The sequence below is a fragment of the Perna viridis genome, chromosome 10 (assembly GCF_037379345.1).
Source record: "Perna viridis isolate PV_CMFRI_1.1 ecotype Kerala chromosome 10, ASM3737934v1, whole genome shotgun sequence".
NCBI classification, from domain to species: domain Eukaryota; kingdom Metazoa; phylum Mollusca; class Bivalvia; order Mytilida; family Mytilidae; genus Perna; species Perna viridis.
Window position 1 is genome coordinate 18,590,983 of NC_142454.1, and position 16,697 is coordinate 18,607,679.

Consider the following 16,697-nt stretch of genomic DNA (forward strand, 5'->3'; position numbering starts at 1 on the left):
TATACATTTGATGTTAATAATCAATTTAATTTGTGTTTAAATCGGTTTATAAAGACACGTGTATCTTTACTGTACCTTTGACTTGCAGTATCACTTCCTTTGATAGCACGTTTGCTTTTTTATAATCATACGCCTGGCATTTAAATACAGCATTGTCGACATGAAATGTTGAATTGAGCGTTTAATTTACTGTAATCAAAATTTAGTTCCGTCGGGTCCATTGCAGTAGTCCATTATAACGGCCGGGTGTTACTTTGCATTAAAGGGTGAAGTCCAAATATTCTTTAACAACCAACTCATCAGTCTTACTACTGTTTGTGATTATCATATTTGTTGGGTCCTCTGAAAAATAACTAATCGCAAGTTAAGTTTGAAATAATATTGTGCTTGATCCTTAGTCTTAATTTTTTTAAATGTTTATAGTATAAATAAATGCAATATTTGTTTGAAAATCTTAAAAATCGCAATTTGTAATGATTAGTGACAATTTATATATTATGACAGTGAGCCTTTCAAAGGAATTCCAAATATACGGAGAAAGACAGCGGAGCACATGGCAAATGTTGAATTCCACATGCGACAAACATTGGACTTGGGTTATAGATACTTTGCAAGATCTATTGAAGACAAACACCTACTGTAAGAGTAAAAATTGAAATTACTGCTAGACACATAGAATGCACTTTGTAACGTTCGAACTCTTCACCATGAATTAATGTTTAGTACAAGTCAGCCTTCAGCATAATCTTTGTGGAGATATTAAACTGACAGTGAAAAAATTGCACATTTTAGATAAAAAAGAATTAATTGCATGGTCTTAAAAGGTTTGAGGAAAGCTTTATATTATTCGTTTGCATTGGTGTATTTTGAAATATCAGTACACTTACTTTTTTGCGTGAACATGGTATGCATAGTTGCACGTAACATCGAAACAGTCATACAGTCCTTCATCCCTTTTTTTGAAGTTTTTAATGGTAAGGATAGACATTCCAGCTATGTTTGTTATAGAGTATACTAATGACATCCCTTTCGCTAGCTCCATTCCAACTGCCAGTATTTTTGTAGGACCTGTTCATGAATCTAATTGAATTGGATAGTTAATCTTCATTTGGTCATTTATATTACTATAAAGATTATATTAATCTGATATTATCCACTTGGTCTAAATTTCAAACCAACATTAATTCAACTTCTTGCCCTGCTGTATCTCACTATTGTTATTTTGCTGAATTAGAATATTGTATGGTATATGATATAAATTGTTAGTTGAAGAGCTTTTAATTTTTATAACAATGAGATCTCTACTATTTCTTATCTTAAAGTTTTGTTTTATTATTTTATGAATAATGATTTTGAAAATAAAAAGCCAACTTACCAATTATTGAGTTATTATCAATAAAAAGATAAAGATGTGCTGGTTATACCTTCTGGCTGAACATATTCTTATTGACATAATCTGAAAAAAAAATGACTCTTTTTCTTCACTGTTTTCTCCTGTGTTTGTAGTGTTTATGCATGTTAGACGCGAGTGAACTTGGATTCTCAAATTACCTGTATACAAGTGATCTGCTTCACAAATAGTCGTAAGAGTAAAATTTGTTATAGGATTGGACGTCACAATATTATTTTCTGTTATTATGTCGTTTCAAAGACACTTTTAAAGATACTTTATGTTCTTTGTTGTGTATGTCTGTTTTCCATGTCTGGTCTTTGTCCCTGGATTAGATTCTTTTGATTACCGCTATAACCTTTGTTCCCTTGATTACTCTTTCAAACAATACATTATAGCCTCACCAGCGTTTTTGGGATATCGGCCACATATCTACATACTATGAGGTACGGTTTTCCATGTGTTTACGTTCAATATTTGTATGTGCATTTCTGTCAGTTTCAGTATACTATTTGTTGGGTCAATAATATCATAACAGGCTTAGTCTGTGTTCGTAGACGTACTGTGCGAGTTCAGAAGTTGCTTTCAATCAATTCAAATACTGCATGCAACGTAAATAAGTGTACTTTATTCTACCAAAATATTTGACAGTTTACATTGAATATCCTAATAATGAACCGTCTATTATACTGGTATAATAAACTATAATACTGACAATGTGCTAATACCCATTAAAACAAACTTGCACGACAGATGAAAAAAAAAAAACCAATGCAAATATTTTCTATTATCTTTTAAGTAGTCCATGACTCTATAATACACAACATGTAAATGTACGTGATTTGTTTTATATACAAGTTCCGGATTTTATTTGAGTGTATATTTAACAGCAACAGCGAACCTTATTCCAAATAAGGGGAAAATAATACTTGCCTGAGTCATACAGTGCCCGCATTACAGTATTATATATATATATATATATATATATATATATATATATATATATATATATATATATATATATATATATACAAACGTCTCAGAATGGGACGACTCTATTCACTACACTGCTCCATCGGATCAAATTGATACAGGGAAGATATGTAAACGTATAGAAAGGTCTAAAAAAATCCCAACGATGTTAGAACTGTCAAATTTGCGATGCAAATCTTTGGTCGTTCCCTCCTCGGGACTCGAACTCGTACCGCTGTGACATCTATGGCAACACCGCCTGCACAAAGTCCAGCGCCCTAGACCACTCGGCCAGCTAGGCTATAAAATATAGCTTTCGCTGGCCGGGTCATTCCTCCTCGTAGGATTAATCTAGGGCTGTAACTTAGTACACGATGTATGGTAGTACGGGACAGCGAACCGTATCTCAAATTCTGGAACAAAAATTGAGAATACGTGCATTACTCGAACAGTGTCTGCAATGAACTGCATATATATTCCATACTTCCTAACGCAACATTTCCCTGTTTGGGAAGTATTTTACTTCATAATATTGATCAATGACTAATTTTGTAATGATATGTAAGTATCAAATAATTGCAACTGTGAAGCAGAGAAGTTGAGATGAAAGTGACAACATATAAACATATTTATTCCGACAGAAAATTAAGGAAACTAAACACCGCCATTCAACCGAGACCTCCAACTACATACTCTCATTAAAGAGTAATCAAGGGAACCAAGGTTATAGCGGTAATCAAAAGAATGTAATCCAGGGACAAAGACCAGACATGGAAAACAGACATACATAACAAAAACATAAAGTAACTAAAATTATACATACAAAGTTACAAAAGTAAATGAGCAATTCGGACTCCACTAAAAACTGGGAGCATGGACCAGGTGCATCGGTAGGGTAAGCGTCCTCTGCCTTTCTAGAAACACCCCCCGAGTTGCTCATAAAAAGTCAAGTCCGGGGTAGACAAACGAGGAAAGGAAAACTATGACCCGTTGAATAAATCAGTTTTCATTGTGCTGATGGATACACCATAACGATCCACGAGTTCATGATGACGACCATAAAACTTCTGTAGTGATGACTTCAATCTTGTAGCAACATAGCCCTGTCCAGAAGCCTATTTGTTAGAGTTCTAGCGCAATATAAAAAGTGTTTTCAGTTTCGGCAAGCTCTGGCATAACGTATGAGTTGTGATATGAACACTCCATACGCAGGAGCCGAAGGGATGTTGCCACAGATGAAAGGAAAGTTGACAATTCTGAATGAAAAGTCATCACGTTTGTCGTAAAGTTTGGTCAATAGTTATCCTTTACCATCGATTTCTAAGTGTAGGTCAAGATATGAGGCTGACTTCACAGTGTCTGTAGTATCTTTTATCTCAAGTTCTTTTGGGTAGATGCGATGTATCAAATCCCCGAAATTAGGATTGTTTAAAGATAACACGTCATCTATATAGCGGTAACTGAGATTGAAGGATCTAGCCAAACAATATTCTTTCTTTCTGATCAGATCAGCTATAAAGTCAGCCTCATAAGAGTGAAGGAATAGGTCAGCAAGTAAAGGAGCACAATTTGTTCCCATTGGAATGCCGATCGGTTTTTGAAAAACACGTCCACCACACTTATGTTGTCGATTAAAAATTCCAGCATTTTGTAAACATCTTCCTCTGTATATTTGGAAGATGATTTGGAATTATTTCTTACAAAGTATGAGGAATCTCTACCAAGAACTATATATTTGTATCTAGGTGTACCATCTTTTTTTGAAAAACAACGATGTATAATGTTTTTAAGTCGGGATTTTAACTGAGTATGGGGAATGGAAGTATACAGTGTTGAAAAATCATAGGTTTTAATGCTATTATGTTCAGATAATAGTCTTGAACTGATTGTCTCCAAAGATCTTTTGAATTTTTCAGGATCGACATTGAATTAATACCACTATGGGAGTAACAAGTGTTGTGGTAGGACTGTAGACCCTCTTTGACAGTTGTGGGTATAGAAGTTGAAAGTTTTGAAAGAAGTTTGGTGGTAAATTTTGCAGATCCAGCTATGAAACGTTGTTTGTATGGATTCTTGTGAAGTTTAGGAATCCAGTACATAGACGGTAAATCACAATCATCGTCCTTGGTAGAGAGACCAAAAGAGGATAGCACAGATTTATGGTTTTCCACAATCTCTTCTTTGGAAAATATGTTTAATAAATATAGAAATTATACTACTATAGCTATTTAAATTAATTGATATATTAAGTTTTTAAAATTTGCATAAAAGTTCCTTGATCATTTTAGACCTGTCTTGTGCTTTTTAAGCGATTCTAAAAAACAAAATAAATAAATGATACCTCAATAATGCCTTCAGGTTGGGTAACGGACTATTTTTAATCGATTAAAGATACGACTCTCCTTGGGAAAAACCTGTAACAACTACAGATTAAGGCTATGATTCTTGTCTATGCAAGAATCATTGCAACTGGTAATATGATAACTAAGTCTTTTAGTTCACCTTGATAACCTGAAAGAGTAATCAAGGGAATCAAGGTTATAGCAGTAATCAAAAGAATGTAATCCAAGAACAAAGACCAGACATGGAAAACAGACATGCATATCAAAGAACATGAAGTAACTAAAATCATACATACAAAGTAACAAAATCAAAAAAGCAACTCGGACTCCACTAAAAACTGGGAGCATGTACCAGGTGCACCGGTAGTCATGCAATTACATTCATGTAATATATTTATGATGTAAATAAACAGGGTTAATTACAAACTGTCCATGTCTAACTATAATAATGTATAAATTAAGAACTCAATTGCATCAACAATGATTGGTTTCGATATACATGTTACAATTGGTTGGTCTCCAATAAATGGTAAGGAAACCTCCACCTAACATGGCAGGCAGCAGCTGGACAAAACACTATTATACACAGGTAAAGCGCCAGAGTTGCCCCTACAAACTCAAGTAACATAAAAACAGACTAAAGCAAACAAAACATGACTTGAAATACAGAGGCCAGAAATTCCTGACTTAAGACAGGCGCAAAAGATGCGGCGGGATTTAGGTACTTTGGCGTGATCGTAATCCCTTTAAAATCTTGCCTTTTTGGAAACACTATTAAACAATTAGACACACTTAAAAATCAGTAAAAATATGTCTGTGTTCCTTGTTACAACGAAAATAAAAAAAAAAACTAAACATAAATTACACAAATGTACAAACTATGAACTACTAGTAGTTAACTGACTTGCCAGATCTACAAAAAGTTATGTTCCATTCGTATGTAACATAAATCCCAATTATTCCCATGCGGGGCTGAAAATCACGGTAGAGCATATATAAGTATTACAATAAAGACGTAAGGGTTGGAGTTAGTGTTTTTAACTAAAATGAATGAATGAAAAACTACTGAACATTTGCAGCCACTCTTGTTCACCATTTTACACTATAACTAAATTATTTATAAAAGAAAGCCGATTTCATGAAAAGATTGCAAGGTTAATAATAAATGTTAAATCACATCAATGCTGCTTTGAAGTCAATTCTAATATATAATATACAAGCCCCTACATGGTGAAAGACAGAACAAAAGTTTAGTACATAATCAATGACCTTTCAGTATGATAATATTTAAACATGAAACGATGTTTTTACAAGGTACAGAAAAGAACGACAATAATTTATACCTGACGCTGTAAAATGTACAATATACGTGCTAAAACCTTCTTTATTTTGTACTTGAGCTGTTACATTTCGGTTATCAATCTCCACGTTCATTTTTGCTTGAAGAAGTATTTCGTAGCCATAGACCCCTACTATGTTACTGTATAGCATGTCCTGTATGAGGGTGTAAGTATTCTGTATGTTAAACTTGGCATGGCAGGAGTTATTCGGCCCACATGTTTCTCTGGGTTCGTGACACACACACGCCACCGATAAAGGATGAGGACTAACAACATACAGATATACATGTCCAACCTGGGCTCTTATACAACAAATATATTACAAAATCATTCTATGAACTTCTTTCAGATTGATTAAAATGCAAATTTGACAGTTCTAACATCGTTGGGAATTTTTCATACCCTTCTATAAGTTTACATTATCTTCCCTGTATGAATTTGATTCGATGGAGCAGTGTAGCGAATAGAACCGTAACATTCTTAGCCGTTTGTATATTATTGAATTTTTGTGACATGCATCATGAATTTAATTTGATCCTCTGTCCTACATATTAACACCTAGATGAACTGACACGTACTACCATACATCGTGGACAAAGTTACAGCCCTAAATTAATCCTACGAGGAGGAATGACCCGGCCGGCAAAAGCTATATTTTAATATAGACTAGCTGGCCGAGTGGTGTAGGGCGCTGGACTTTGTGCAGGCGGTATTACCATAGATGTCACATCAGTACGAGTTCGAGTCCTGCGGAGGGAACGACCAAACATTTGCATTGTAAATTTGACAGTTCTGACATCGTTTCGAATTTTTCAGACCCTTCTGTAAGTTTCAATTGTCTTCCCTGTATCAACTTGATCCAATGGGCAGTGTAGCGAATAGAGTCGTCACATTTCGAATTTTTCAGACCCTTGTATATATATATATATATATATATATATATATATATATATATATATATATTGTTACAAATTGGTAACCCCCTCATGCATTTATTTCGATTACGATTGTCATATTAGTCATGGAAAGTGATATTACCTTAATTTTGACTTGATTAGTAATATTTATCGATCTATTTCGGTCTGTTTACATTCAGATTTACAAGTCGTAACGCTTAATTTTACGTCCTGTTGAAATGATACGGTTAGTTGATGATATTATGATTATGGTTCCTGAGGAAAGTATCCTTACCAGATGCTGAGATCATTATATGTATGATTTGTATTATTTTTATTAGCAAATATTGCATTTTCCTTTCTGGAGAAAACACAACTGGCGATCGCCATTCCTGTTTACATTTTACCGGGACATTGCACGTGTTTGTAAGAAGTATTCTGATTGGTCAGTGGTGATGTCATCAGCATATAAAAAGAAGCCTACTTTCGGCTTCAAGCAGATTCTGAATCTCAATAGCAGCTTGTGCAGTCACTTCCGAAGCCAAAAACAGAACCATACCAATCTTGACTCAGTATCACTATGAGTGATAACCACCAGAGACAATATGAGATAGGCATGGTATGATATCTACTCACATATGCAAATTAGCCATATGGTTGGATGAGTCATCCTCCTTTGGGGTTTTCCCTGTTAGCCGTCAACTTGGTTGAAATTATACAGCGTAGGGAGAATTTGATTCAAAGGTCCAAATAAACTTCTAGTAGATGAATACTCACCAGATAACCTTCTATGAGTTGTATAAAACCTTCTGTAGGCTTAAATTATTTTCAAAACCAACATCAGGTACTGATAGGATACTAGGACCAAATTAGGTTTTAGAGGAATAGGCTACTGATTTTGTCATGTTATTGTTGTATTGAAAAGAAGATTATTTATTCATATAAAGGTTATGAACCTATCCTGACTTCGTGTTGAATCAACCAAATCAAAGGGCTTCATGCAAATGAATGTTTCGGTTTGGCCTTTTTTTTAAATCAATACAAATAAGCCACTCGGACTGAAAGGCGTCTAAACCGTTACATTATATATATATATATAATATAATATAACAAGTTGACGGCTAACAGGGAAAACCCCAAAATATATATATCGGCCTAGCTGGCCGAGTGGTCTAGGGCGCTGGACTTAGTGCAGGCGGTGTTGCCATAGATGTCACAGCGGTACGAGTTCGAGTCCCGCGGAGGGAACGACAAAAATTTGCTTTGCAAATTTAACAGTTCTAACATCGTTGGGAATTTTTCAGACCCTTCCATAAGTTTACGTTATCTTCCCTGTATCAATTTGAGCCGATGGAGCAGGGTAGAGAATAGAGTCGTCACATTCTGAGACGTTGTATATATATATATATATATATATATATATATATATATTGGCAAAAAATGCAAAAATGATCCAAGTTTATATTCTGCAATTGTTTTTCTTCTTGCCCCTTTTTTGATAATATTTGTATGTGAGAATATAAGAATAAACACGTGAACAAGGACTATTTACAAACTATTGTTATAATGGAACCGCGTCCATTTTTTCCAGTTTAAACTTTGTAAAAGGTACATGTTGGAATACAAACACACACAACTGTTTTACGTATTGTTTTGTGATGACTATACATATTGAGTGTTTTTTATTACATGCATTACAGCCCAAATAAAATAACATCATATTGGATGGGTAAGGAAAATGTAATCGATTTTCTAAATAACAGAGGTTTCTACAGAACATAAATGCAATACATTAAAGTGAATATTTGATGTTTAAGCCTTGCTGATGCTGACGTTATATTCAACTTATTGATTGCATTCCAAGTAAAAAAAATGCCTCACCAGTCACAATACAAAGTATAAATACTTCCAACCGATCCATGATATAGTATTTAGGCGAGCAAATTTACTATTGAATTGAAGTTTTATACTATAAACAAATTATTGCCTTACACTAAATTACAAGCATGTAGTATCGTATTTCCTGGAATTTTAAGGTCAACAAGCAACGTAAAAGTTTTGCTATTTCAATGACTCAAACACAGAACCTGTCTTCTATCGCCCTTTATCAGTAGTTTTTTTTAGGGTTTTTAATGATTTTGTTTAAATTTCGACCAAGTAATGCGAAACTTTCGGAAGTTTACTCTTATGAACAGCAAACGGTTTATGAACAAGTATAAACAGTCCCGGGCCCAAAGTAGGTCATGCAAGCATAACTAATTGTCACACACACACACACACACACACACACACACACACACACACACACACACACACACATATTATTAGTCAACAATAGAAACTGATTGAAAATAGAAATCAATATTTATGTATCTATATATTGCTTTTGTATTTTTAATTACTTTAACAGTTTGTGTCGGTAAACAATACCACAAAAGATCATTTAATTTAAAAAAAGTTCAAAAGCGGATACGGTGAAAATTCGAAATGTTACTTTCCCGTCCGTTTACGGAGCCGTCGCGAATCAATAGTCATGAAAAAGGCACGTTGACGTCGCACATTATCTTCATGTGCCTGGTACGATTAACAACATTAGGACTGGTGACACTTCCTACGCAAACTAACTCACCAAACGATAACTCAATGCCGTAAGACGTCCCAACGTCACGACCACGGGATAGGACTTTTACGCACGCGCAACTGCACATCAAAATATTTTGGGTCAACTGAGAGATTAAAAACATTTCGTATTGAGTTCCGCAAACTGAAATTGCGGATAATCATTTTGATCCGTCCGTATATAGTCCAGAATATGGTTAAGGTTTGTTACTGTGTCACGTTAAGCATTAAAAAATCAGATATTTCATCCATTTGTCACCGTTTTCTACACAACGGTAAAATATTGTTTCGCTGGTATAGTTAGGACAATATACAATAAGTTTAAATAAGTAGAGAGTAACTTATAATGACGTGTTTCCTTCATGCATAGCAATTGTTGGAAAAATGCTCTATAGAAATAATTCATGAAATAATATTTGTTAAAAACAAAACAAATCTATAATTTCTACAGAATAATTTGTAGGTTGATTGTTTTCCCTACTATTGATTGTTCTTACAGCCTGGACAGCTGGTCACTATTCATTCCTCCTTCCTAGCTTAATACCAACAAATATATTGTCAATTTAATATTTAATGCGTTCATAGTGTAACCTGCAATTTATCCATCGTAATTCATTAAAACCAACACAAATATAAGTTATGTTAATCTTAATAATTATATTTTATTAAGTAAACAAATATGTTTATAGAAGTTTCATATTGCAGTAGATTTTCTTAATTTCTGAAAAAAAAATGAAAATATGTAGATGGATAACATTTTGTTGCAAAATGAGTTGTAATTTTAATTGTGCAATACAATAAAACAAAACAAAACAACAAAAAAAAAAAAACAAAAAAAAAAAGCAAAAAAAAAACAAAAAAAAATAAAAAAACAAAACAAAACAAAAAAGAAATAATCGAATAATATTTTCAAATTAACGGATCCTGATGTTACCTCCTTTTTGTTTGGCCACGTGTAATGTGCAGACGGGTGAATTGAATTATCGACGCTTGATGGAAAGAAAATAAAAAAAAAAATAAAAGCAAATGATAGAGAAAATAAAAACCCCGATAAAGCAAAGCTGGTTTAGCGTGTTTTTTTATTTCATATATAATTATATTGTAAATAGAAGTAATTTAACCTTTTGAAATATTTAGTTCTACATATCTTAATCGTTTCATTTGACACTACATATGTGACACATTTAAACAAAATCTTGTTTTAAGTATCAAGTGTCATCATATATAAATCAAGCAACAAAAAATAACTGTCAGAAGCATTGGAACTCTTTTCATAGAAATTTGTGAGTAACAGTTACTATTTTACTTTTTTAGAATTTTATATTGGCAACTTTTGTCTGTTTTGAAAATTAGCCAAAATTATCAGTCCTTTTTTCATTCAAATCGCTACATTATGTATGAAGATCGTGCCTGTTTCATGTGTTTATGTATAAGCCATGTTTTTAGATTATGACATATTTGAATTATCCCACTGCTGACGCTTCGGATTTTTTGCCGATATTTTCAATAGGGTCCGTTTAAATCTTATTAATCTTCGAAAAAAAACCAAAAAAACTATTAAATCATTTTTCTAAATTGTTCAATTTTTTGTTCTTTGTTGTGTGTTTTTCATGTCTGATCTTTGTTCCTGGATTACATTCTTTTGACGTCCGCTAGAATCGTGGTTCCCTTGATTACCCAGTCAACTGTCTTTGGTTTTCTATACTGCTTACTAACTCTGAGAAATATTTTCGAATCTTTTCTCAACAGACCTAAGAAATTCCCATTAGGCTTAATGCAATTGATTTAAAATTTTTAAATATAATTTTTTCTGTTGGAACAGCTATTTGAATATTTGATGCAAATGTATATAAAAACAAGTTTTTAAAAAAAGACAGCAGACGCGTTAAAATTTTGTTCTTTTTACTTTAAATATTATACATTTTATACAGGAAATAACACATGGCACGCAATTGCGATACAGTTTTTTCGAACGCCACTAGGTTGTCAGTATTTGGCAAATCGGGAAACAGAATTCCGATCAGGTGACTTGCGTTTCATGGAAGAGCGTCTTTAAGGTCAAAGGGTAAAAAGCGAAACTATACCGACTGCGTCGGAAAAACGCCATGTGCTCAGGCTACATAATAAAGCTAGGTCACTTCAAGCTATGTGAATATCTATAGATTTAAATACAGGATTAGAAAGGATGTTGTTTGATGTTCAACTGACATCTTTAGATATTCCAATGATTTAATGTCACGTGACTTTGTTATTCGCCTAAATATTCCAAACTCTTACAATACTAAGTACATTGAGCCTTATAGGAAAGTTTTTCTTGAAATTCTAAAAATATTTCCTGGAGTTGAAAGTACTACAGAAAAGTATCTGCTATAACAATGTCAAAATATTTTGAAAAATGAATTTTTAAGAATTTTTTTTCGAAGATTTATGAAACTCAAACGGACTTCACAAACGATAAAAAGTTTTACTTTTTTGTTCGCATTCGAAGTTTAAAACAACACCTTCCCATGTTATTACAAATAAACCGTAGCGAAATACTTTTTGAGCTGTTTATTTTTATCGTGCTTTTTGTTAATAAATTTATGATGTTCGATAAATATGGTGTAACTAAATCATTTCAACAGTAAACGATTCCTTAATGTTTTAAATGCTACTCATTGCCTTTCTGATGAAGCAATAAGCGTTCTATTAAATATTTTTTTTTGCCTTGCAGAACAGAGTTCAGTCACCAGTAAAATGAGATTGAAAATAACACTAGTTTTTCTTTTCATCGCCATGATGGTTTTGATCGACGACTCAGATGCTTGGCGTAGACGGCGTCGTCGTCGTTGGATCCGTATAAGAGGGCGGAGATTCATAAACAAAGTAGGAAAGTTACTCTGTAATAGTGTTTGTTCAACCACATGTACAGTCTCTTGTCCAAAGTGCGCACCTGTCTGTAGTTACGGATGCAAGAAAGTCTGCACTGGTAAAAGAGATGTTGAAGAGGTGAACGTTTTAAAGTTTTGTTTATTACATTAAATTAATTTTCTGAATTAAACAAGATTAAAAAAATGTTCATATTCTATTTTAATAAATAGGAATCAGAGTAAAGTCGCTGTAATTAATTTAAAAAAAATAGAAAGTACCTATACATCAGGCAAGAGTAACTTATATAAATCATGTCTTGAATGGAATAGAATAGTGATAAAAAGTTCTTACCATTTTCATTTGTTCTCAGAGAGCCGATGACGGAAAATTCTTGTTGAAACTGCCATGTAGATTTGATGCCTGGGACACGGACGGAAATGGAAGTATCTCTTTGGAGGAATTTGCTTTTGCCGGACATACAGATGTCAACGATTCTACCAAAGCTGTGTTCGAGAAAGTTGACATCAATGGTAAAATTTTTTACACACTTACAGTTAATAATTTTAATGTAAAAATCCATCTTACTTGTAAAATTACAAATGCAGTTATTCGTTGATAAGTGCTGTTCAAGACATATCTTTGTGCTTTGGTTGTTGTGTAGGTTCTAATTTGCATACTTGAAAATTTAAGTAACGAATTGAACTAATAAAAGAATTGCCTTTCACCACATTGGTCAAGAATGATGCATCAGTTTTTACGCCTTTCTCATGTTTTTCACGAGTTTTCTTGTCAAAAAGTTGTATATGTTTATCATGTCTAACTTTTTTACTTTTCTCTTCATTTCCATAATGTGTCTTTAAATTAACAAAATAAAAAAAAACAAAACAAAAAAAACAAAAAAATCAAAAAAAAAAAAAAAAAAAAAAAAAAAAAAAAAAAAAAAAAACCAAAACAAAACAAAAATCAAAACAAAAGACAAAAAAAATTTTACAGACTTGTTCAAATCTTTCATCAATTTCTGTTGAGATTTTCGTCATATGCATACACTAACTGGTCCAAGTTGTCCCATTATTTTAGGGCTAGACTGACGCGACAATCACCGACACTTTGACTACTACCCGTTTTTCTCTTTTCGTTTCCGTTTTCATCAAAAGTAATATTTGTAAAAATGTACATATTTTCACCTATCGTCTTCTCTATGAAATTTTTTGGTTTTTCTATGAAATTTTTAGCAACATAAATTTCTTTTCAGGCGATGGAATGATATCCGAGGGTGAGCTTGACAGTTCGTCATTAGTAAGAGAAACCTGCTGAAGCATTTCTATGGTTAGTTAAATCACATTTCAATATTCAATACTAAAACTCTTATTCATCATGTACCATCGTAGTTATTCTTACCTAATTTTATTTTGAACTTGAGGTCTTTTGTGCAAAAACAAAAGTTTCAACTGATTTTCATGTAAAACTTAAAGTTCAACTGATCAACTTTTACATTGCAATTTTACGATATTCATACTGTTAATGGTGTAATGTAATTGTAACTAAATGCTATTATTTCTTGGTTAACAAATTATTCTAAATCTTATTTGATCACTGCTTCCAAAATTGATACATTTTTTTTTTAATTTCAGGTTTATCAGAACCATTTGAACTAAACCAATGGACAAAACGATTATTATTTAATAAACATGAGCATTTTAATATGTTGCTTTACTAGTTTTCCTAATATTATCTTTTTTGCATGAAATGGGAGGAGGTTTGGACTACATTTTAAGTATAATAACCAGGAGAGTGTCAAGGCAAAAACCAGGCAGTGGCTGGCATGTGACAATTTTTTTTTTCATTTTTTTTACTCATTTCATAAAACAAATTCATCCATTCTCAAAGTTGAATGTTGGTTTTTGATTCACTGCAACGGTTAAAGAGAAGTAAATTACATATTAAAGATGGCATTGAAAGTCATTGAAAAAGGGAGATAACTCTTTCATTTTCTGCAAAATTTTGGTGGCTTTCTGAGCCTTTCATTATCGATTCAAAACAAACTTTATACTTTTTGACATACATATGGTACATGTACATACATTACTTTTGAACAAAAACAAATCAGTGGGGAAAATTACCCTGTGCCAGTATCATAAGATCTGCCTGATATTTACATGGACAGTCTCTTAAGTTTATAAATAATCAAAAGTACTTAAAATTGAACATGGATACACTCTTCAGAAACTACAATTACATTGCAATTTTTAAGTAGGTCAATGAGTGTCAATGCTACATCAGTTTTCAAAGACCCCGATGTAGCAAAAACATTGTCTACTATACATGACAAATATGTTTTTGTAACACCAGACAAAGCCCAAAACAACATTGTGTTTGTCTGCAAAACGTTTTACATCCAATGTTTATTATCAATTTGATTATTTAGGTAGACGTAGAAAATAATAGCAGTGATAAGACCTATACTGCTACCACACTTTCCAAAAAGGAAATTGTGGAAAACCATAAATCTGTGCTATCTTCTTTTGGTCTTTCTACCAAGGACGATGACTGTGATTTACCGTCTATGTACCGGATTCCTAAACTCCACAAGAATCCATACAGACAACGTTACATAACTGGATCTGCGAAATGTACCACCAAACTTCTTTCAAAACTTTTAACTTTTATACTCTCAGCTGTTAAAGAGGGTTTGCAGTCCTACCACAACACTTGTTACTCCCGTAGTGGTATTAATTCAATGTGGATCCTGATAAATTCCAACGATCTTTTGGAGACAATCAGTTCAACACTATTATCAGAATATACTAGCATTAAACCCTATGATTTTTCAACACTGTGTATTTCAATTCCACATATTCAGTTAAAATCCCGACTTAAAGCATTATCCATCGTTGTTTTTTTCCAAAAAAAAAAAAAAAAGATGGTACACCTAGATACAAATACGTAATTCTTGGTAGAGATTCCTCATACTTTGTAAAAAATAATTCCAAATCATCTTCCAAATATACAGAAGATGTTTACAAAATGCTGGAATTTTTAATCGACAACATATTTGTCCAGTATGGTGGATACGTTTTTCAACAAACGGTCGGCATTCCCAGGGGAACAAATTGTGCTCCTCTACATGCTGACCTATTCCTTCACTCTTATGAGGCTGACTTTATAGCTGATCTGATCCTAAAGAATTAACATCGTTTAGCTAGATCCTTTAATCTCAGTTTCCGTTATATAGATGAAGTATTATCTTTAAACAATCCTAATTTCGGGGATTTGATACATCGGACCTGAGATAAATGATACTACAGACACTGAGGTCAGCCTCATATCTTGTCCTACACTTAGAAATCGATGGTAAAGGAAAACTATAGACCAGACTTTACGACAAACGTGATAACTTTTCATTCAGAATTGTCAACTTTCCTTTCATCTGTGGCATCATCCCTTCAGCACCTGCGTATGGTGTGTTCATATCACAACGTTATGCCAGAGCTTGCCGAGACTACGCAGACTTTGTGTATCGCGGTAGAATTCTATTAAGTAGGCTTCTGGAGCAGGTTATGTTGCTACAAGATTGAAGTCATCAAAACAGAAGTCTTATGGTCGTCATCATGAACTCGTGGATCGTTACGGTGTATCCATCTGCGCCATGACAACTGATTTGTTCAATGTGCATAGTTTTCCTTTCCTCGTTTGTCTACCCCGGACTTAACTTTTTATGAGCAACTCTAATCTAGAAAAAGCAGAGGACGCTTACCCTTCCGGTGCACCTGGTCCATGCTCCCATTTTAGTGGAGTCCGAGTTGCTCATTTGCTTTTGTTACTTTGTATGTATGATTTTAGTTACTTTGTATTCTTTGTTGTATGTGTCTGTTTCCCATGTCTGGCATTTGTCCCTGGATTACATTCTTTTGATTACCGCTATAACCTTGGTTCCCTTGATTACTCTTTGTAATGTGTAAACATTCTAAACATAAGTTTTTCTTCAATTAAAGACATTGTCGTAAAACCAAATATATCGAATACATAGTTACGTGGTTTGTATTTATAACTACATTGTACATGTTTTCAAATTTTTGCAAATCATAATAAAAAAATAGATCGGGAATAATATACCTTACATGTCCGTACTTTTTGGTAAGAAAATTTAATTTGGTGTAACACATTATATAAGAGTAATCTTACAAAAACAAAAAAACAAACATAATAGCAAAAACAACAAAGCGAATAAAAAAAATAAATAAATAAAATAAGAAAAAAAAAATAATAATGGAGAAAGCATTTCGACCAA

General features: G+C 33.1%; 1 protein-coding gene across 1 annotated transcript; it reads left to right on the forward strand.

The window, feature by feature from the left end:
* The first annotated feature begins 10,704 nt into the window (after window positions 1–10,704).
* Window positions 10,705–14,110, forward strand: LOC148604823 (EF-hand calcium-binding domain-containing protein 1-like). Its single transcript, XM_088550527.1, has 5 exons — window positions 10,705–10,842; window positions 12,273–12,547; window positions 12,780–12,939; window positions 13,662–13,735; window positions 14,041–14,110. The coding sequence occupies exons 2-4, from the start codon at window positions 12,296–12,298 to the stop codon at window positions 13,721–13,723; spliced, it is 474 nt and encodes a 157-aa protein (XP_088406653.1). The 5' UTR covers window positions 10,705–10,842; window positions 12,273–12,295; the 3' UTR covers window positions 13,724–13,735; window positions 14,041–14,110.
* Window positions 14,111–16,697: the final 2,587 nt, after the last annotated feature.